Raw genomic sequence first — 23737 nt, forward strand, 5'->3', positions numbered from 1 at the left:
TTACAGGAGGCATTATGGCTCATCTTGTGCATGACAAACACCCTCTAGATGTTGATAGTTTTTCTTGAAACTTCTGATAATCTCTTTGGGGCCATTTGGATGACAGGGCACAAAACCTGGGTTTGAGAAACCCAGGTTTTTGTCCAACCTGATTTGCCAAAAACCTGATATTCAGATTTTTGGTCACCCAAAGAAAAAAATAGGGCTGGCCATTTTCCGACCGGTGGCTGGCTGGAAAATGGTCAGCCCTCATTTTGGGAAAAAAATTACAAAAAGAAAAAAAAATATCTGGGGGGCTAAAAAAATGAAAACAAAAATCTCCAGCCGGGATGGTGTATCCCGACATGGGTGACACCATCCCAGCCGGTGGCTGGCCGGATTACCATGGTTTAATAAAAAAGATATGCTTCCAGCCATTTCCGGCTATTTTCCAGCTGGTACCCGGTCAGAAATGGCCGGAATGCACTTGGGTGGGGTTGTTGGGGGTTGGGATAATCCCTCCCCCGATAAACTGGGTTTCCAACCCAGGGGCGGGTTTTTTTTAACTAAGCTAGGTTTCGGCAAAAACCCAGCCCAAGTACGAAAGTTTTGGTGTCAGCCAAATACCAAAACCCAACTACTAACTGGGTTTTTACCCAAAACCAGGTTTCTAACCTGGTTTTGGGTGTCATCCAAACAGCACCTTTATGTTTTCAGTTCTGAGTTATTCCCAAGAACAATATTAGTGACGTAGCTTACAACATGCTTCATCATCATCATTAATAATAAAATCAATAATGATGACAATGGTGATTGCTATTACTGGCACTGCTATTGGTGTTTCTTGTTGGTCTTGTTCAGCTTGTGATATTAATGAATGAGCATAACAAATCTTTATTTAGTGCCATCTAACATCCTATCTGTACAAAATAATGTATGGTTAAAGGAATGTCTGTAGATACATCTTCTCGAAGATATGTAGTGCATCGAGTATATACCAAAAGAAAAGGAAGAAAAAAAACTAGGTCTCAATTAGCATTGCTATGACAGTCTTTAGATTTGACACCTTTTCTGCTTAGTGAATGCCTCATGCACATGATTCTGGGTGACAATGTAGTGCTTGTATGTTCGATAGAAATCTTACATTTCTTAAGTATTTATTATTCATTTCGAGTTACCCATGTAGTAGTTAATTTGCTCTCCAACATAAGTTTTATTTTTGGCCATGTCAGTTGCTTGTAATTCTTCTCGATGCTAGCCCCGTATTTGAAAAGGTATCGTGACAGTGGCAGTGTAAAATATTCTGGCATGCTGATGCTCTTTTTATTGGTTTAAGTTGATATTATAGGCTTGTTGTGGCTTTTGCATGCTTGAAAGTGGTCCATGTAAACATTACCAATGGTGATACTCATTTTAATGTGCTTGAACTACCATTGTCATGATACCTTTTCAAATAACCTCAAATCTCACTCTTGTCATGTCTCTTCACTTTATGTGGGTGGTTTCACTCTGTATTTGTCAGTTGGGTGCTGTAGTCTTTAAGGGAACAATTTTATGATCCACTCTTCTATATTCAAAATATGATTTGCTTCCTTTCATTAGAATTTTAGCTTTTCCATGCTCAATTACTGTTCTACCTTCATGCTTGTGAAACAAAAATAATGTTGCTTGTGTTTTATGTATTTATGTGATTCTTTATGGCTTGCTGTAATTTATCATTATTCATGGTTTGTAATTGCTGTATTCTGATGCTTCCTGGGGACCCTTAGCGCCATGGTGTGTATGAGAAACCACTTATGATGTAATGCTGTCATTCTTCTGATTCAGCTTATTTAGTGGAAGTACTTCAATTTTCATGGCCTAATTATGTGTCATGCTGCTTGTTTTCAGGATGATACTGCATTTGAGAAGCAGAGTGCTCTTTTTGCCTTAGCTGTTTCAGATATAGTACTTATAAACATGTGAGTACATAAGTTCTTGACATGCTTTTTTTCCTGGTCAAAGTGGTGCACTTTTTGTTTACAGTAACTTGAAATGTTATGTTTTAGGTGGTGTCATGACATTGGACGTGAACAAGCTGCAAATAAGCCTCTCTTAAAGACTGTTTTTCAGGTGCTCTCCCTTTGTGTTAGCAGACAGTGTGATGTTTTCACCTGCTAACTACTTCATTCATTTGGTAATCACAGGTTATGATGCGATTGTTTAGCCCTCGTAAAACAACTTTGCTCTTCGTCATACGTGATAAAACAAAGGTTTGCATTTGGTGACATAATGATACTTAAACTATAGTTTTTGCTTTCTTTGTCATTCTGTTTCTGTTTTGCATGCAGACGCCTCTTGAAAACTTGGAACCAGTCTTGAGAGAAGACATACAGAAGGTAACTCATCAATATTGCTTGGTTGTCAACTATTGATGTTTCTATGCTTTAAGCTAATTTTTTTGTTTTAGATATGGGATACAGTTCGCAAGCCACAGGATCATAAGGACACTCCACTTAGTGAATTTTTTAATGTAAGTTCCTGTTTGATAACATGAATAGAGTTTTTGCATATAAAATGATTCTGTCCTGCCTCCTTGGTTGGAACTCATCATTCATGTTCAACGTCCAGGTGGAAGTTGTGGCCCTGTCAAGTTATGAGGAGAAGGAAGAGCAATTTAAGGAGCAGGTATTTTGTTTTACCATTCTTACATGAGACAGATTTTATCAATGTATCTCAATTTAATAATCATTTTCTTATGCACTACCTACCGGGCACAGCTGTTCTATTCACCATGGTTTACCTGTGCCAGTCTATACTGGATTTTATGTGCCTTTGTGTGAGTACCAGAATTGATTTTTATCACCTGGTTTTGTGGGAAGACCTGACATTGATTTGAATAATTATAAAGGTCTCATGTTTAAGGCAACGATTTTTTCATTCTATTGCTCCTGGAGGGTTGGCTGGTGATAGGCGTGGTGCTGTGCCTGCCTCGGGATTTGCTTTTAGTGCACAACAGATCTGGAAAGTTATTAAAGAGAACAAGGACCTCGATCTTCCTGCACACAAGGTGTTTTATCGTTCCTGATTTTGATGTCCCTTATTGTGGATTTAAGAAATGGGTTTTATCCCTTGTTGATTTAAGAAATAGATTTTACCCTGGATGTCTTCTATTTGTTCAGACTGAAGTATTCTTCTTTCCGCTCATGATCATAGGTAATGGTGGCGACTGTCCGGTGTGAAGAAATTGCCAATGAGAAATTGTCTCATTTAACAGCTGATAAGGTAATTTACATTGGGCATTGTGGTCCTTGCAGGTAGTTAGGATTAATTTTGCCAGTTATAACACACTGTGCCCTGTACTACTATTTTAATAGGATTGGTGTAAGCTGGAAGAGGCTGCACAACTGGGTCCAATTCCTGGGTTTGGAAAGAAGCTCACTGCAATTCTAGATTCCTGTTTGTCAGGGTAAACCATCTTTTGCATTTTCTGTTTTTTAAGCACCTGATGCCTCCTTATGATTCTTTGATCTTATTCACCTGTTAACAGTAAAACTGTTTCAACCAGCATAGCGAATACAACTAATTAGGCCACCTAAATTGTTTGCAAATTGATCTAGTTTAAATGTAGAGGACCTGTCTGGTCCGATCGTGTAGCGGCTCTTTCTAAGAGACGGGAATGTAATAACTAATGCCTGATGGTCTTTGTCTTGATATCTCAGCTTTTCTTGAAGACTAGTTCAGTTGTGATTGATCATGATGACTATGTGCATCTTAAAAAGAAAAAATAATATGTAAACAAGCAAATTAGATACAAATATCCACTAAATAATGAGTAATGAATGTTTTTCGTATTTCAGTTGGAGCAGCACAACATGATGCGAAAACCTGGAAACACTGATGTTTAAGACTGGACTTGACCTGTTATGCACATTTATATATTCCTTTATCCACTTTCTCCTCCTGAATCAATAGGAAAAACAACAAATCATAATTATATAATCAACATTTGGCTTCTCCTGCTCTCAGTGGATAAATATAAAAAATAATGTGCTTGTGCTTGTGTGTGTTTCTGGGGTTCTCTCTCTCTCTCCCTCTCTCTCTCTATATATATTATATATGTATGTATGTATGTATATAGGGTAATGTATTAGTAATGTTGCCATTACGTACAAATGCTTCCAGATGTCCCATGCATGGGTTGTTTTGATCCAATTCGACCTCATGGATGGATTCAGCATGTTCAAAATAGTGGGAACCATCTTTTGGATAATGTTTTTTGATGGAAAAACACGATTTTATGACCTGGGAAAGTATCGTAACATTGTAGTTGATTTTTCAAGCCTTGTAAAATTCTGCCTACGTGTTGTAATCAGAGTTCCCACTAAGTGAAATATGTGGATCACATCTGTAAGGTTAGTCATGAAAAAAGAAAAGGAGGCATTTGTAGGTAATGGCGACAATAGCATATAAAGGCCCATATATATGTATGTATGTATATATATACGAAAATCTATTGGGATGTAATACATTTTTCTATTTCAGTTGTACTATCACTACAAATAGATAATTGACATATAAGTTGGCATAAATTAGTGTATTGATTGATTTCATATGAGACCCATTCTATGAAGTAAAAATATTCTGATTTCTGCTTTCAAGTCATCTGGATTGTTCAATGTTAGGCCAAGAATCGGAACCTAACTCATATTTTTGCTTCTACAGGTATGATATGGAAGCTATTTATTTTGATGAAGGTGTTAGAGTGGGAAAGCGCCAACAGTTGGAATCCAAAGCGCTACATGTAATCTTAAAAATAAATTCTCGTCTTAGAATTTGGAAGTTTTCATTTCTTCTTGAAGCTTGGAACCATAGACATCCTTAGAAATTTGATGATCAATAATATGCATAGAATTTGATTAAGGTCCACTTTAAACTCCCCTCCATGCTATCATGTAGAAACCTCATGCACTTTATTTACTATTTATATGGTTAATCACTTATGCCTTATTTTTGTTGGGACTTCAGATGTTCTGATGGACCCACGTTGCAGTCCCCTACAAATCATTGACTGTTTAAGAACTAAATTTGTGTGCACCTCATGAATTGTGGTGCCATCTCAAATCAGGGGTCCCTAACACATGTTCTCCATATCTGGTTGTCTGCATGACCGACGTATTAGATATACCAATATATTTGTGCTTGTGCATTTTTTCCCCCACAGTTCAGGGAGTTATATTTTGGATGCTACCTAATAAAATGTAAGCCCCTTGATTTTCTAAAATTCTATTGAATCTACTTAATTAAAACACTAGTATTAGTTTAACAATTTTTAATTAATAAACATGTTTTGGATTGAATTCTTTCAACTTCCAACAGAAAAATCTGTTTTTTTGTATCATGAAAGTTTAGAGAATTGTGAGTTATTGTCTTCACTTGTCATTAAAAACCTTCTTTGATTGTCAAAACCTAAAATATGTTCTTGTACTAATTTATCCATAGAGGTCACATCTGTAGTCTCTGATCCACTCAATAGATTATTAAAAAAATTAATGAGGTTTATGGGTTAGTATGGTACTGTCTTTAATACCAGATTCAAACCATGTGTGTGCACCTGCTAACATTCCAGGGTCTTCAGGAACCCTGCAATAGGTGATCAATAACCCACAACCCATGACCATGCTGCCATTGTTTACCCTGCCTTAGAAATCATAATAGGATTTGGTAAGATATCCCTGGTTCTACATTTACCATTCCCAAAAATTATAAGTTAAAAAGATAAAAGTATAAAAAGTAATGCAGAATAATCGAACTCAATTGTTGTGGAGCACCACCCGGCGTTTTCCTCGCTTCGGCAAGGGTTCCTCATCATAAAAAAAAATCAAACTCAATTACTCTAGCGACAGCAGGGATGTGAGCTAGAAAGAATAAAATAAAAGGAGAAACCTACCAAACAAGGAGTCGTGAAAACTAACATATCTACCTTTCACTCAAAACTATGAAGTAAACAGATGAAAATGGTGTTTGTAACCCCAAGACGCACTTGATTACTAAATTTCTAAAGTACCTGAAAATAGACATTATTATTTTGCAAGGGCAAGAAAACATCCCAATTCACCCTTCTCTGGCTTCTTGGTTTCGAAGTTGCACATGATTTTTGCTCAGTCAGGCATGCCGTGCATGACATGATACACCTATTAACCCATACCTCATTGTTGGAAATGATTGGGCACAAATGCAGACAAAAAGGCACTGCCGTTTGGGTTGTACATGGTTGAAGATGTGTTTAACATAGTAAAAACCATCCATTCTATTGGATATTTAAGGGGCGAGGAATTTAAAAGTGTTATATTGTGAAAAGCAACCACCTTTGTATGACAGTCCGTGTGCCTCCAGCTGTTCTATTTATTGATCATCTTGCCAAGTACTGTGTGAATCTTGTTGGGGCTCTTAACAAGCATTGCTAGCAATAACTGTGTGAGACAAAATAAGCTTTTGTTTCACTCTGTTGTGGAATTTTTTGGAATTGATATTTATTTTGCCAAGTATAATGGCTCTCCAAAAGTATCTTAGTTGATCTTGCCATTCAGGAATGCTACATATGATTTACTTTCTCATGGTTCTTTTTTCTCACCTTTGTAGCTCGTCTTTCCTGCATATCAATCTGTGCTGGGACACCTAAGGACTAGAACTCTAGACAGTTTTAAAAATGTCTTTGATCAAGCTCTACTACAAGGTGAAGGATTTGCTGTGGCGGCTCAAAATTGTGCCATTCATTGCATGTCAGAATTTGATCAAGGATGTGCAGGTAGTTACCAGGAAAATTCTCTTTTTAGTCTACTTAGAAAAAAAATGTTCGGATTTCTTTACCATAAAATTTACAGGTTTGAATTTTACTAATTTGGGTTCTCCTTCCCAATGTTTTTTTTATCTATGTATGCTGCAACTATAATGCTCCCTTTCTTCTATTGGCACATGTTTGCACACATGCACGTACAGTGTTTCTCAAAGAGAGTTGATAACAATGTTGTGAAAAGCGTTGAGGCATAGAGAAGCGCTCCACCAAAAATGAAGCGAGGCGTAAAGTGTAGGCCTAAAAAATGTATTTCTAAAAACTTTTCAATTAAAAACAATATATATCTAAAAATACAAATAAATGAAAAATGCTTTATTCATGAAGCAACAACTAATATAAAATAAGAAATATCAAATAAATACTGAAAAATATGAGAATAACATGTAAAACGGTAAAAGTAACATTAATGCAGCAACTTGATCTATCTAAGTATCTAACAAATACAATATGTGCATTCAATAAAAATTTAACAAAATCACTAACAATTAATTTCCTCAACATCATCATATAATGCACACAAATTCATCTAAAGTTCTAAACAAACATTAAACTAAATTTTCATGCGTGCTTGTTTGAAAAATTAGCTCTATCAAACTATTAAAATCACACATAATAATCCATATCTACGTTTGGTCTCACAAACAAAAAAAAAACATTTTCATTTAACAAAAAATTATTTTTAATTTCCATGATCCAACAGTCAATTACAAGTACATACACAGTCACATGCATATTTGCAAATAATTACACAAACTGAAAGTAACAATTTCACATGTATGATTTTTATATAAACAAACTAAAGCATAAAAAAATTAATAAAATTGTTATATGCAATTTTTATATACAGTTAATTAATTGGAAAAAATCCAGTCATTAAAAAGAAGGGCAGAAGAAAAAAAAGATGGAAGAAAAAGGAGAAGAACGGAGGAAGAAGAACTCAAGAAGAAAAGGAAGGAGTGGAGAAGGGAACAAGAAAAAGAAGAAGAAAGAAGAGAGGAAGAAAAAGCAAAACGGAGACATAAGAAGGGAAGAAGAAAGGAAAAGAACAGAAGGAAAAGAAGAGACGAGAGAGAGAGGGGGGGTACATACCTCTTCTCCTTATTTCGGCAGGAGAGAGAGAGAGGTAAAAAGAGGGGAGGTACCTTAACCCATCGGCCTCCCCCCTTTTCTTTTTTTTATGTATTAGATTTGGTTCAAACGGGGGCTTTGACCCCCATTTGACCCAATAAGTTTGAGGCGTGCGCCTTGGGCCTTTTGCACTACACATGCGTGCCTCAAGGCACAAAGGGCCTCACCTTAAGGTGAGGCACACTTTTTGCTCCTTGAGGCACGTTTTTAACAACACCGGTTGATAACATGTGTTCCCAAGTGAATCTTACTGAAAGAATGAAACCCTAATCTACGATGAGAGAAGAGAAGAGAGGGAGAGAGAAATTTCCAGCTGAAAGGAGGGTTCAGTCCATCGTGACTGCCCTCTCATTCTATTTAACATAAAGTGTAAACATTAGGGTACGAAAATACCCTTTTACAAAATAATAATTTACAATACATGAACTGGATCTGGACCTGATCCATTATACAAATGAAGATAATAATGTCTTCTTTTCAGCCTCCCTCAAGTTGTGCATGGTGTTGGACCATGAACAACTTGTTCTTCAAAAACCAAAATCTATCCTTTGTTAACCCTTTAGTGAGGATATCAGCAACTTGTTCTTTTGTTGACACATACATGGGCTCAATCTCTTTGTCTTCAACCTTTTTCCTGATAAAATGTTGATCTATTTCAATGTGCTTTGCTCGACTATGGTGAATGGGATTGAATGACATGTTGATGGCACTTTGATTGTCACACAGCAACAGTGATCGAACAATCGGCTCTCCCATTTCAGTCAGACGATGTCTTATCCATGTACCCTCGGCCGTGGCAGTGGCCATTGATCTGTATTCGGCCTCAGTGCTCGATCTAGCAACCGCCTTTTGTTTTCTACTGCTCCAGGATACCAAGTTTGGCCCAATGAAGCTGCAATAACCAGATACTGATCGTCGTTCGTCTGGATCCCCCGCCCAATCAACATCAGCATAAGTAATAATCTCATGGCCCCCACCTGGATCTAATTCTTCCTTGCCTTTGTATACCAGCCCATCACCCACTGTACCCTTTAGGTAGCGAATTTTACGTTTGACTGCCTCCATATGTGACACACGAGGTTCATGCATAAACTGGGATACCTGATTAACTGAATATACTATGTCGGGTCTAGTAAAAGTCAGGTATTGCAACATGCCAACTAAACTGCGATACTTAGTGGGATCTCCATATATATTCCCTTCTTGTGAACTCAATTTCTGATGAATGACACTTGGAGTTGTTAACGGCTTACAATCTGTCATGCCTGCTCTGCCGAGAATGTCCAGCGTATATTTGTGTTGAGTAAGGGTAAGTGTATCATTCTTGTTATCAACTTCTACCCCAAGAAAATATCGCAGCTCTCCCAAATCTTTCATCTTAAATCTCTGATTTAATAACTTCTTCACCTGCTCAATGTGGCTTTTACAATTCCCTGTGATGATGATATCATCAACATATATCAACAGAAGGGTAGTAACTCCTTGTTCATTGTGAATGAATAATGAGTGATCCAGAAGAGACCTAGAAAAGCCATGCCGTTGTATTTCTAGAGAAAAACTGTCGAACCAGGAACGAGAAGCTTGTTTCAAACCATAGAGTGCTCTATTTAATTTGCATACATATTTTTTGGCGTCTCGTTCTGCATATCCAGTGGGTTGTTCCATGTAGACCTCTTCTTTTAAATCCCCGTGCAGAAAAGCATTTTTTACATCCAGCTGGCTCAATGTCCATCCATGTTTAATGGCTAGACTCAACACAATACGAATAGTCCCCATCTTGACAACAGGACTAAAAGTTTCATCAAAGTCTTGGCCTTCCTCTTGTGTGAATCCCTTGGCTACCAGTCGAGCCTTGTACCTTTCGATGCTCCCATCTGGTTTATATTTTATCTTGTACACCCATTTTGACCCAACTACATTTCTGTTCAGTAGTCTAGGCACAATCTCCCATGTGCCACATTCATGTAAGGCCTCCATTTCTTCATTCATTGCTTCTACCCATCTTCTAGAGCTCGCAGCTTGATAGAACATAAGAGGCTCATCCTCTTTACTTATGGATGTCAAGAATAACTGAAAATCCATTGAAAAATTTTTATAACTTACCCACCTGTCAAGTGGATGTCGAATCCGTGAAGATCTTCTGATATCCATTTGCTGCGAAACGGATGATCCAGATGGATCCGTGTTCGAACAAGAAGTGAATGAGGGCTCTTTCTCTCGCCGAGTGTATACAATTCCCTTATACCTTGTTGGCTCCAAGTCATATGTGACAGTTTCCTCCGTTTGAGTCTCATTGGCTGAATCCTCATGTGGCTCATTCTGACTGCAATTTTCTGGACATTCTACTGTACCATTGGAGAAGAGTTCTGAATTTAACCATGGGTAGTATACCTCAATGCTGGAGCTTGAGTTATCAGTATCCACCATAGTTGAATTATTATCCTGATCAGCAAAGTTCATTTCATCGAAAATAACATTCCTTGATATTTTGACATGCTTACTCAGGGGATCATAACACCTGTACCCTTTGTAATCTTCGGCATATCCTATAAACCTGCATTTCAAAGCTTTATCTTGGAACTTGTGCCTGAGTGAGCTATCAATGTGCACATAACAAACAGACCCAAACACACGTAATTCATGATAATCAGGTTGTATGCCAAAAAGAGAGAAGTATGGTGACTTATTTTCTAAGATATTCATGGGCAAGCGATTTATCACATGAACTGTGGAGTGGAAGACCTCAGTCCATAATGATGTAGGGAGATTGCTCCCGTGCATCATGCTCATTGCAGTCTCAACAATATGTCGATGCTTCCTCTCAGCAATCCCATTTTGTTGAGGTGTATGAGGGCAAGACACTCTTCTCTTTATCCCATTATGTTGAAGAAAATTAACAAAGTCACTCGAGGAGAATTCACCTCCTCCATCACACTGGAAATTAAGAATGTTGGTAGAGAAATGATTTTGAACGAAAGAGTGGAATTTCTGGAACAATCCAAAAACTTCTGATTTGTGCTTCATAAAGAGTATCCAAGTGTAACGTGAATAACTATCAACGAAAATAAGATAGTATTTACTGCCAGAAAAAGAAGTAATTGGAGCAGGACCCCAGACATCTGAACAAATGACCTCAAATGGCCTTGAAGCTCTTTTATTAATGGAAGCAAAAGGTAAGACATGACTCTTACATAGATGACAGCTAGAACATTTTGTATCAACGACTTCTGAACTCAGACTGGACTTAGGAATAAGATTATTCATGATAAGTTTTTCAATAAAATGACGACCACAATGGCCAAGACGACTATGCCAAAGTCTTGGCTTATTACTTTCAGAAACATTAAATAAAAAATCAGAATCAAAGACTTGGTGAGGCTTCAAGGATGAATAATTGGGATGAATGAAGGAAGGATCTTCTTGGAAGATGTACATGTTGCCCCATCGTTTTCCTTCAGCGAATGTCCTCCTCGTGCGAAGATCCTTGACATAAACAGAAGAGGGAGTAAATTCAACTGAAGCATTTGCATCATCAACAAGCTTTGAGACAGAAACAATGTTCTTTTGAATATTAGGAGCATGGATGACACTTGGAAGTTTAAGAGAGGACTTTGACATGTGTATAATGGCATTTCCAGTATGTGAGATGGCATGATGTGATCCATCTCCTGTGACAATGCTATTCTTTCCAACATAAGGTGTAAGAGTCAAGAGTTTACCTACATCACCTGTAACATGAGTAGCTGCTCCAGAGTCGACATACCAAGTTCCTTTGTCATTTTGTTTCATATTCAATCCTGCCAAGGCTGCCAACAACAACTCTTTTACTTCTCCATCCTTTCTAGCTTCTGCTTGTGGAGCTTTCCCTTTGTTTTGAGGATTAAACCAACAGTTCGCTTTAATGTGCCCTTTCTTGTTGCATAGGAAACAGGTGGGAATGGGTCTTTGTCCCTGAACATTGGGTGTTGGAAGTATGCCACGACCTCCATAGTTATTTCTCCCTTGTCCTCCTTTTCCTCGAAAAGAATTTCCTCTACCTTGACCATAACTCATTCCCATAGCCAGCACATCTTGTGTTCCGGAATTCCCATGAAAAGCTTCAGAGGAACCTTTCAGATTCATCTCATATTGCAACAACTTTGATACCATGAAAGAATGAAACCCTAATCTACGATGAGAGAAGAGAAGAGAGGGAGAGAGAAATTTCCAGCTGAAAGGAGGGTTCAGTCCATCGTGACTGCCCTCTCATTCTATTTAACATAAAGTGTAAACATTAGGGTACGAAAATACCCTTTTACAAAATAATAATTTACAATACATGAACTGGATTTGGACCTGATCCATTATACAAATGGATCGGGTCAGACATACAATGAAGATAATAATGTCTTCTTTTCACTTACAAGTAAACATTAAATATGTTATCTTTTGCATAGCACATATGACTTTTAGACATGCATTTCTAGTTTTAGTTTTCTGGAAATGGCTAGGTGATCGATGAACAAATAATTTTTTCTGGCATCTTGCTTGCTAGAAACTTGGAGTGCGTAAATTGGTGAGAACAAAACTGGAGCCACTTCTTTTTCTTTTGGGTTCTGTTTTTCGTGCTGGAACCTAACCAGTTTCATAGTCCGGACTTTTGCAGGCCTTTGGGTTCCAGTTCATCCTATTAAGAAGTGATTCCATCTTTTCTTGGCTTTCTTCCTTTTCTTCTCCCTATTTGCCTCTAATCCTCAATGGAATCAAAATCGACTTCTTCACTAGCTGGCTCATATATACATAAATATGAATATTTATACATGTATGTATGTTGCAAAGACATGGACATGTACATGTATTTGACTCTCAAATGGGACATGGATTCAAAAAAATACGAGGACACACAGACACACATATGTATATATATCAGTGTCACCAATATCGCTGATACTTTGCAAATATTGCGATATTATCGGCAAAATAGCATGATATTTTCAAAATATCACCAGAAATAAAAATATAGTGATAATATCACGATATTTTTGAAAAAAAACTGATGTTTTTATATTTTAAGCTCAATTTTGTATTTTTAAAACTTTTCAGAGTTATTTTCTTATATTTTTTCCAAGAATACCTATGTCACATGGGTGCGGGGGTGCGGGACTTTCAAAAACCTTGGGTGCATGGGTGTGGCATATATATATATATATATATATATATATATATATATATATATATATATATATATATATATATATATATATAAAAGGGGGTCCGCGGGTCCTGCTGCGCGGTCAACGGGCGGGGGTCCAGGGGGGGCCGCCCCTGGCGGGGGGTTATAGGGGGGCAGCCCCCCCCCCCCCCAAGAATATATATATTTTTAAATTCCGCAGCCCATTTCATAGGGCAATTTTTAAAAAAAAAAATCCAAAAAATGGACCAAAATGACCCTGGGTGCATTGACCTCACCCAGGGACGGGTTGACCGCACCGGGTGCCGCACCCGCGTCGCGTTGACGCGGGTGCGGCACCTATCTGGCCGAATCCCTGTGACATAGAAGAATACCTAGTGTTTTTTTATATTTCTTATGATTTTTAATATCTTTTATATTTTATATGTTTAAAAGTCCTGAGAAAAATCCTTGCCGAGAAAATTACCTTGAAATATATATATATATATATATAGGTGCATACCTCGAGCGAACAAGGTTTTTCCAGCATGGTCAATTTGCTAGAAAACAACACTTGGATCATGTTTTTTAGGTAAAAAAATATGAACTTTTAAGCTTGAATATTTATGAATATTTTACACCATTGATTTTCAAACCTCATAGAAACCTACCCATGTGTAGGGCTGCACAATGAGCCGAGCTTGCTTGAGCTCGGCTCGGGATCGACTCGTCTAAACCCGACTCGGGCTCGTTCGAGTAAATAAACGAACCGAGCTTGATCAGGTGTTCGAGCTTGATTAAGCTTGATTAGCCCGATTAAGCTCGATTAGTAGTATCATATGGTGACCACTTTTAGGATATGTATCATTCTTTGTTAGATAATAATAATATAACTTTCCCTTAGCCAAGTGGTTAACGTCTTTGTGTGCATGTGTGAGGTCCTGGGTTCAAATCCTGCCCTGTAAGAGACTGAATTCTTTTTTTTTTATGTAATTTAGTGCGGTTTGAGCTTGAACTCGGGCCGTACACAGTTTTCAAGCTTGGCTTGAGTTGAGTCGAGCTTGAGCCTGGCTCGTGTGCACCCCTACCCATGTGATGGAATCGGATGATCCAAGAGTCTTTCTATAAAATCAAGCATGTAGAACACACTTATATGGTCAGATTTGAGGAAAACATGAAAAAACCCTTTAGAAGCTTGGTATGCTGGCGGTAGGCAAGGATCAGAGTAGGCAGCTATCCCCTACTCATATATATATATATATATAATGGTCTTTTTGCAATATAATTAAAAGTTTAGGCTTTTTGTTTAATGCATTTTTCATATTTCATAGTTAGGTTCATTTATTTAAAGTCCTTGTAATTCAGTTCATATTTCAGGGTTCTCTTTCATTTTCAATTTTTATAAGGTTATTTTTTGTAATTAAGTATATATTACATAAAATTCTTTGTGATTTCCTCTCTCTCTCTCTCTCTCTATCTATATATTAATAATGAATGAAAGGTGGTCAAATGAGGTTGACCGTGGGAAATGCCATGTGGACACTACCATATGCTAGATGAGTTGTAACTGTATCAAGTGGGACACACCGCGAGATTTGGCATATCTCTGTGATAGGTTATTTCCAGCACTTTTTCTACAAATCTGACCCACAGATGTGTTCAATATTGTCTATTTGATAGGAATTGACACTTGGATCTTGTTTTTCCAATGTAACATGCCACTTTCTGAGGCTTGAAAATTTATGAATATTTTGAGCTGTCGATTTTGAAAACTTATAAAAACCTAGCTATTTGGAATCACATAATCCAAGAGCTGATCCTTATGAAAACAACCATGTAGATCATACCCTCAGTTTAAAAAAAAAAACTTGAAAACCCTGGTTCGTAAGGGAGTTCGCATTGTATGTATGTGCATTAGTTTGTTTGTGTTCCCTGGTTTGAGTATGGCTCCATCTGGATTGGTGCTCTATTGCATATGTTTTGTAAATCAAATCCTGCATTATTTCGAGGGGAGCATCTATTACATGAGGAATTTCTTATGTCAAGCCAGGTGTACAAAAGAATCTAAAAATCAGTAGTCCATATTGCACCAAAATCTTCTAGTTTTTTCATCAAAATAATTCCATGGAAGGCATGTTTTCTAGCAAATGAACAATGGTGAACACATCTACAGCTTCAGATTAATCAAGAAACACCTGCATCTATAGCTTTTGGAAGTGGTCCATACTGAGTCAATACTCAAACTAGGGAGGACAGACCAATCTCTTCCTCTCTCTATATATATAATGTTGAGATGACATCATATTTGCTAGAAAACACTACGTCTCAGTTTTTCTTTTTTAATCTGTTTGGTGGACCAGACCCTATAGTTGCGATCTCCGTCTCGAGTCTCGACAGCCCACAATGGATACACTTCTCAAACAATTGTGTTTTTGCATTGGGAAAACGTGATCTATGCTGCAATCCTCAGTAAACATACCATGTCGAACACATCTACTATGTCGGATTGGGTGGATATGACATGGACCTATGGTTTCCATCTAGATAGAACGGTCATGTTTGCCTGATACATTGTTCCATGTGTGTGCGTGCATGTGCATGTGTGTGCACTGTGCACATGTGTGTTTCTGTGCTTGTGTTTGCTTGCATGTGGGTGTGTCGGTGGGCATGGGCGATGTGCAGCATTATTACTAATGTTTTCTAAACAATATTAGATGCATCTGTTGAACAAGCCAGTTGGGACCCTTCTAAAGTTAGGGAAAAACTACGACGTGATATTGATGGGCATATTGCTTCAGTCCGTGCTGCCAAGTTGGCTGAAATTACAGCGCAGTATGAGGTATGCTGGTGTTGTATTTAGTTTCCATGTTATAGATTAACCTCTTAACAGTGCTGTTTAACAGGTAGATCTGTATTGTTGTATGTGGTGTATCATCCTCTGCCTATCTACTTTTAATTTGTCTACTAAATATTGGTTAAAAAGTGGCGCTGTTGACGAAAAGTTCCTTCATATGCTTACAGAAGCAACTCAGTGTAGCACTTGTGGATCCTGTGGAATCTCTTCTTGATGCTGCTGGTGATGATACATGGCCTGCAATAAGAAAACTCCTTAGAAGAGAAACCACAGCAGCAAAAGAGGGTCTCTCGCATGCCCTTTCTGGTTTTGATATAGATCAAGTAACCATGGATAAAATGCTAGCAAGTCTTGATGACTTTGGTAGAAGTGTTATTGACAAGAAAGCTAGAGAAGAAGCTGGGAAGGTCCTGATCCGTATGAAAGACAAGTAAGGAGGTTTCAGCTTGTTTGAGGCTGTGGATGTGTTATTTCCAGTGACAATAACAAGCATTTTTTTTTCAGGTTTTCAACTTTGTTTAGCCAGGATGCTGATTCAATGCCCCGGGTTTGGACTGGAAAGGAAGATATTCGGTCAATTACGAGAACTGCTCGTTCAGGGGTAAAACTCGAATTTTGCATATAAAAAAATATCTTTCTGGTTTGATTAAATTTTTTTGTCATCATTTTTCTTAATTGGGAAGCGCTGTAAAATATTTTCCTCTTTTGCAGTCCATGAGGCTGTTATCTGTGATGTCCGCTATTCGTCTGGATGAGAAGCCTGACAGTATAGAGAACACTCTCTCACTTGCTCTCATGGATGCTGGCAATAAGAGTCCTGCTAACAGATGCATGACATCTTCAATTGATCCACTGGCTTCAAGCACATGGGAAGAGGTATATTTCTTGCAATTCTTATGAAAACATATGTGATGCATGAACAATAGTAGATTTTGCTTTGGCGTATAGCCTTTCTCTGATACTGCTTATTTTTCATTTTAACTTGCGGGCATGATACATATTAATGTTATCATGGAATCTGTTTATCGTTTTTTATTTCATTTATTAGTCCAACCTTTATGCCAAATAATATCTTCAATTCTTTTTTCTGAACTCCGTCATATTCGTTGTTGATGTACATTGTTGATTGTTGGTTCTTGAAGTACCTGACCCAGATTCTTGAACAGGATGATATTCAATCAGCGTGGTATTTAAGGTCATCCTATCAAGCATTGTGGAAGTAGTGAAGTTCTACCATACCTGCAACCCAAGTTTTTCACCAGAAAGTCTTATAAGCCTTTCTTTCCTCAAATATAGCCAAGCTAGGGTTTGCACCCAGTGGGATTTGAACCCATTGTCTCCTGGTTGAGATGGTGCAAATATAATTGGTCCAGCTGTCTTGTTCAACCCCACGAAAAACAATATGTAACTGTTGGTTAGAGTGCGTGGCTTTGAAAAAAGGAGATTAAGTTGCAGTCTTTTATTTTGTTTATCAAAAAGACAAAATCTTATTCAACCCAAGTGTCTCTAGAAGTTAGCATCAATAGTTTGGTCCTCTTTTTTCATCTGTGATGTTGAAATATTTGCGTCTGTTGTTTATTGATTGATCAATTGTGCACATTCTATGTCAACCCTTTGACTGTAAGGTTTAAATGAGGTAGTGCAACTGGTTGGCAGTGAGTAGGTTTCTTCTGGTAGTGGGAAGGCCAGCTGTTGTAAGCACATGCACGCTTAAACATGACACATAAAGAAACAAATTTATTGGAAATTTCATGAGGAGCCAAGGGTGACAAGGAATCATGCACAGAGAACAATTGTTTTATCAATTATATGACGTCTCTAGAGATCATGCCCTGTTGTGAAGTTCCTATTTGGTTGCCTGCTTGATATTTGGTTCATATGAAGGATTTTTATGTATCTGCATCCTTAATTGCTGCTGCCATTTGCTTCCTGAGACTACACAGGTTTTATTTCAAAGGAAATATGTCCATTTTCCAGGTCCCAACAGCCAATACATTGATCACGCCTGTTCAATGCAAATCTTTGTGGAGGCAATTTAAAGCAGAAACAGAATACGCTGTCAGTCAAGCAATTGCTGCACAGGCATGCTCCTTACACTAGTGGTTTTCTCTTTATCCCTTATATGTGCCTCATCTTCATTCTGTTAGCGAAGAGTTTTTTCATGTCAGTTTCTGATATATTGCAGTGTACATTGAATTTAACGTACAATCTTCTGAAGTTATTTGTGTTGAGAAAATGTCCCTGCTATCCTATGTCTGACATGTCATGGTGACCTGTTGCTTTTTCTAGTTTTTAGTGGCAAAAGGGAAAGCAATTTCAAGTAAACTACGATATATTATTTTAACATTTAGTCATTCAAATTTCCCAAACTTTAATCTTGCTTGTTATTTTGCAATGCTAGTTCAGTTAGGTTGTCAACTGTTCATAGATTTATGATGTATATGTTGGTGCATCCCTGAAGGAAGTCTAGCAGTGCTTTGTATTGTATTAATTGGTGGGAAATTGAGTAAAATACTAGTTTATACATCAAACAGTTATATCTCCTGTTGGTTTATAGAGATGTTGATGTACTTTTATTTACTGTGCGGGCTGATCATGGGTCTGTAAATTCTCCATTTGACTTTTTTAAAGTCTAAAGGCTAGTTTTTGATATGGAAGAAAATTTATGAAGGTGATGATTATTTATAGATGGATGCATCTTATCCTTTTATGGTTCATACCCATGGTCCATGGAGAGGGCAATTGCCCTAACAATTCTTCAAATTCCTTAATGGTCACTATTATTGGTTGGCCATGCCAGGGAGCAAGGGTCTTTCAATGTTTTTTCAGGGATTACAAACCACATTTCTTTAAGTATATTTTGGATTCATCTATGAAGGGAGTCCAGACCAAGTATGAAGTTATGGAGATCTGCGGAATTTGGCCATATTTCTTCAATAAATCCTCATATAATTCAAGTTTTTTCATCTATCTCTCTTATCTCTCACTCGCTTCTTACACACGGAGATGGATATCAATGGCTGTGATCTATTTTCCCCATGACAGGAAAATGTCTCCTATCGTTTGGTTTAGTGATCTGTTACATGAAAAAGTATCCCTTCCATGTAAAGGCTGAATCACATTCCAAACCTGCATAGTGTTTCTTCGAGGGGAAAAGAGGACCCCATAAAATCAATGCTAGCTAGAGTCAAATAATATAATTTAAACCAACAGTAATATATAAGTCTAAAGAATAAAGACCAGGTGTCCTTTGAAAGATAAATGTCTCAAGTTTATCCAGACAAGGGCTTTCCTGTAACTCCTACAAACTCATGGCTATTTAATTTCAAGTATGATTTTCATGTTCACTAGATGCTTATGATGAACCCTAACATAAAAGACCAAGCTATCCTTATTGAAGAGTAAGTAGTTCTTTTACTGCCACTATTGTTTTGATTGAAGAATTAGAAAATTAGCCCTACATAAAATTAATCCTAAGGCTGAAACCATGGAAAAGCAGTGCAGCAAACAGACTTGATGAACAGTGTTATATGGACACAGAAAACTGTGTTTCTGGGCTCTGCTCATTATGTATCTGTTGACTTGACTAGTGGTCAGTCAGTAGATGGCCTTTGCATCCCTTCAGATCAGGACTTTTTGGCGCAGTTTGCCAACTAGGATCATTGCATGAAGCACAGACTTATGGCGTGGCACAATTTTTTTGCTCTCCAATTGGCCAAAAAGGTTTACTTCATGGCAAGCATATGGTTGTACTACTGGGTGTGAAATTATGTCTTATCTACCACGATTCTTTGTCATTTAAACCTGTATCTTATACCCAACATGGGTGCACTTTAGAATCTGGCCAAACCAGTGTCTTAGATCTTGATTATATTTCTAGATACATCCTGAATTTTCCAGTTCAGATTCCAAAATAACAAGTTATGATTATGACTTGCAAAAAGGTTATTGACTTTGTGTAGGCTCTGATTTACTTATTAACTATTGAACCTTGGGTCTAAATTCATTTTCATACTATGATCCACTTAGGGCATGTTTGCTTTGGTCACAGGTCGAATGAGAAATCAGAGCTGAGATTGTTGGTCACAAGCTAAGTCACACAGACTCGGCTATAAGGTCGACGCACCCGCGTCGACACGGGTGTGGCTTTGGACACGGTCAACCAAGTGTCAGATTCGGTCAACGCACCGGGACTGAGTCTGTCTACATTTTGGACTCGGTCAATTTTGACTGAGTCTATTTTTGTTCATTTTTTAGGGCAAAAGATGTATAAAAACTAAAAAAAAACTGATCTTTTTATATATATATTTTTAAATATATATACTGTGCAGCTGCAGAGTCAGTCTTTCGCAGACTGTGCAACAACACAGTCTTTAATAGTCTTTCATTAGCAGGATATATATACAACAACAACTACGCCTTCATCCCAAAACAATTGGGGTCGGCGATAAGAACCAACAAAGAAAATCATTCTGGGTCTTCCACATGAATCCTTCTCCTCCAATCATTTCTATCCAATGCCATGTCCTCGGTGAGGTTCAAAGCATTCATATCCTTTCCTATCATCTCCATTCAAGTCTTCCTAGGCCTACCCCGACCTCTTTTAACTAATATATTTTCCCATTTCTCCATCCTTCTAATTGGAGCATCATTAGGCCTTCGCCGAATATGTCCAAACCACCGTAAACGATTATCTCTCATCTTATTTTCAATGGGTGCAACGCCTACCTTCTTACGTATCTCGTTCCGAATCTTATCTTTTATTGTATTTCCACACATCCATCTAAGCATACGCATCTCAGCTACACTCATTTTTTGAATATGATGTCTCTTGGCAGCCCAACATTCCGTACCATATAGTAAAGCGGGCTTGATTGTCGTCCTATAAAGCTTTCCCTTCAACCGCAATGGCATTCTATGATCGCACAACACTCCAGTTGCACTTTTCCATGTCATCCACCCAACCTTTATCCTATGATTTACATCTCCATCAATTTCTCCATACTTTTGAATGATAGATCCCAAATATTTGAAATAATCATCCACCGGTATTTCTTGCTCACCAAGCTTCACTACACTCCCATCACTACTTCGTTGCTTACTAAACCGACATTCCATATATTCTGTCTTACTCTTACTCAACTTAAAAACTCTTGCTTCCAATGTCTGTGTCCATAATTCTAACTTAGCATTAACCCCAGCTCTAGACTCATCAATCAAAACAATATCATCAGCAAACAACATACACCACGACACATTTTTTTGAATTGATCTTGTAAGCTCATCCATCACTATAGCAAATAGGAAAGGGCTTAAAGCAGATCCTTGATGTAACCCAACCGTTATAGGAAAATTGGTTGTCACTCCTCCACAAGTGCGGACATTGGTTACTACTCCTTCATACATATCCTTAATTATACTAATGTACTTGAGAGAAACATCTTTCTTCATCATTGTCCACCAGAGAACGTCCCTAGGTAATCTATCGTATGCCTTTTCCAAATCAATAAAAACCATATGCAAATCTTTGTTCCTCTCTCTATTTCTCTCAATAAGTTGTCTAAGAAGATGTATAGCTTCCATAGTTGATCTTTCAGGCATAAAACCAAATTGATTCTCCGATATCATGACAACCTTCCTCAACCTAGACTCAATCACCCTCTCCCAAAGTTTTATAGTATGACTCTTGAGTTTTATACCACGATAGCAGATATATATATATATATATATATATATATATATATATTAAAAATGACTATAAAAAAGATTGATTTTTTTTAGTTTTTATAGGTCTTTTGCCTTAAAAAATGGACAAAAATAGACTTGGTCAAAGTTGATCGAGTCCAAAATGTGGATGGACTCGGCCCTAGATCGTTGACCGTGTCTTAAGCCGCACCCGTGTTGGGGCGTGTCGACGCGGGTGCGTCGACCTTATAGCCGAGTCCATGTGACTTAGGTCACGAGATCTTGTGACCAACTTTGACAGTATTCTAGTGAGAAGCATTATCAAGTGAAATCACAATCACAACTTGCATTTTCTCATGTTTCACTAAACTTGTAGAAAGTGCTTTCGATTTTATTAGCAATCATTGGAAGCTGGCAAAATCCAAGAATCACAGGGTGTTGCAAACATGCCTTTAAATTCCTTAGCTTAGCCTTTTGTATTGGTTGAAAGAGCTTGGTCTACATCATGTTGCTTGATACCTGATGTATCTTTTCTGCCTCGTGTTCAGTGCAATTATATGTAACGCTGATTTCATGACTGCTCTTGCTGTAAATGGTACATTTTTGCAACCAGATGTATATACTAATATTGGATAATGCAGCTTGTACGCCTGCCTTGCCTTTAAATTCATGCTTGATTAGCCTTCTGTTTTGTGTTTGAAATCTCAATCCGATAGCATGTGGCTTTCTTCTAAAACAAATTTATTGTTTAACAATCTTTTGATTTGAGGAGGTGGTCTAACTCATTCTTGTTTTGCTATCTTATTCTTGCTGGTTGCTGTTAAACAAAGCCTCTTCATCACATTAAACTGCTTGATATCTTTCAGGAAGCTAGCAGGCGAAACAACAACTGGTTACCACCTCCATGGGCAATTGTACTCATAGTTGTCTTGGGATTCAATGAGTTTATGACGCTCCTTAGGTGACTAACATTTGTTGATCTCTTTTTCTTCTGTACTTTTTTCGTTTGCTCAGAAAATTGGCTTTGCAGTGGACTGACTGTTCCTTCTTGCTGTGAACAGGAATCCTTTATACCTAGGAATTATTTTTGTAGCATTTTTGCTTGGCAAAGCTCTCTGGGTCCAACTGGATATTTCTGGTGAATTTCGTAATGGCGCTGTGAGTAGCCAGTGTTATCTTCTTGATTGCTTTTTAGTTGAACATATTTTTGCTGAATGTATCACTTTTATTGTCTTGTTTATGAGTTCAGCTTCCTGGACTTCTTTCCCTCTCTACAAAATTCCTTCCTACTGTGATGAACCTTATGAAGCGACTTGCTGAAGAGGGCCAGAAGCCAGCATCTTCAGAGCCTCCAGGAAATCCTGCACTGGATTCTCGGAGCTTCAGTAATGGGTTAAAGAAGGATTCTACATCAAACTCGTCATCAACTATATCAACAGCAGAGAGTGGGACCGAGTACACAAGCCCTTTGAGACAAAGACATGTTCCAGTTGGTGATGGAAGCTCCTCTTGAGTTCTCGTCTCCATAGCTTATACCAGAAGCTCAAACATCTTCACCACATTGCTTTTGTTGTTGCTGCCATGTGAATGAGTGGCCTGAGTTGTAATTTGGATGTTGCAGATTGCCATATTTTGTGAGGATTCATTTTCCATTGTCAGGGTGGGACAAGTCTATATGATATATAGTTGGGAAATATCTTATCCCATCATGATTTTATTGTATTATTTTGATGCTTTTCCCTTTTTTGGTCGTGTAAACCCTTAAGCTTTTCTTCAGAGGTTATAATAGAAATTACAATTTTCTTTTCAGCTTGGTCATGCTCAATGTCTGCATGCAATAAGGGCTCTCTTATTCTCACGTGTATAGAATGGTCGATTATCTTAGCAGTTACCTCAAGTATGCTAGCAAATGATGAAGCCAGATCGAGTGTTTGGGAAACAAGTGGATGCGTATGGCATATTGTGTTCAGGAAGCATTCGGAGAAGTAAGAAGGGAATCGAGTAAAAATACAATGACAGGATGGAGCAAGAGATGATACGACTTTATCAAAACCTGTATTTTTTCACTGCACATGAATTTCAAGTCATTTTACCAAAATATTTGTTA

General features: G+C 37.7%; 1 protein-coding gene across 2 annotated transcripts in view; it reads left to right on the forward strand.

The window, feature by feature from the left end:
• LOC149828895 (protein ROOT HAIR DEFECTIVE 3-like) overlaps positions 1-23439 on the forward strand; it is a 37313-nt gene extending 13874 nt beyond the window's left edge. For both annotated transcript variants that reach the window (XM_090017788.1, XM_090017789.1), the window contains exons 5-23: positions 1870-1940; positions 2028-2091; positions 2166-2231; positions 2310-2357; positions 2429-2491; positions 2590-2646; positions 2870-3028; positions 3175-3243; positions 3336-3427; positions 4684-4762; positions 6601-6766; positions 15806-15930; positions 16113-16375; positions 16450-16546; positions 16657-16821; positions 17923-18027; positions 22497-22591; positions 22692-22788; positions 22880-23439. In XM_090017788.1, coding sequence (XP_089873914.1) covers positions 1870-1940; positions 2028-2091; positions 2166-2231; positions 2310-2357; positions 2429-2491; positions 2590-2646; positions 2870-3028; positions 3175-3243; positions 3336-3427; positions 4684-4762; positions 6601-6766; positions 15806-15930; positions 16113-16375; positions 16450-16546; positions 16657-16821; positions 17923-18027; positions 22497-22591; positions 22692-22788; positions 22880-23143 — 2145 coding nt within the window. In that variant the 3' untranslated portion in view covers positions 23144-23439. The remainder of the gene's footprint in view (positions 1-1869; positions 1941-2027; positions 2092-2165; positions 2232-2309; positions 2358-2428; positions 2492-2589; positions 2647-2869; positions 3029-3174; positions 3244-3335; positions 3428-4683; positions 4763-6600; positions 6767-15805; positions 15931-16112; positions 16376-16449; positions 16547-16656; positions 16822-17922; positions 18028-22496; positions 22592-22691; positions 22789-22879) is intronic.
• Positions 23440-23737: the final 298 nt, after the last annotated feature.

The sequence above is a fragment of the Nuphar pumila genome, chromosome 9, assembly GCF_984573655.1.
Source record: "Nuphar pumila chromosome 9, dmNupPumi1.hap1.1, whole genome shotgun sequence".
In the NCBI taxonomy this organism is placed as follows: Eukaryota; Viridiplantae; Streptophyta; class Magnoliopsida; order Nymphaeales; family Nymphaeaceae; genus Nuphar; species Nuphar pumila.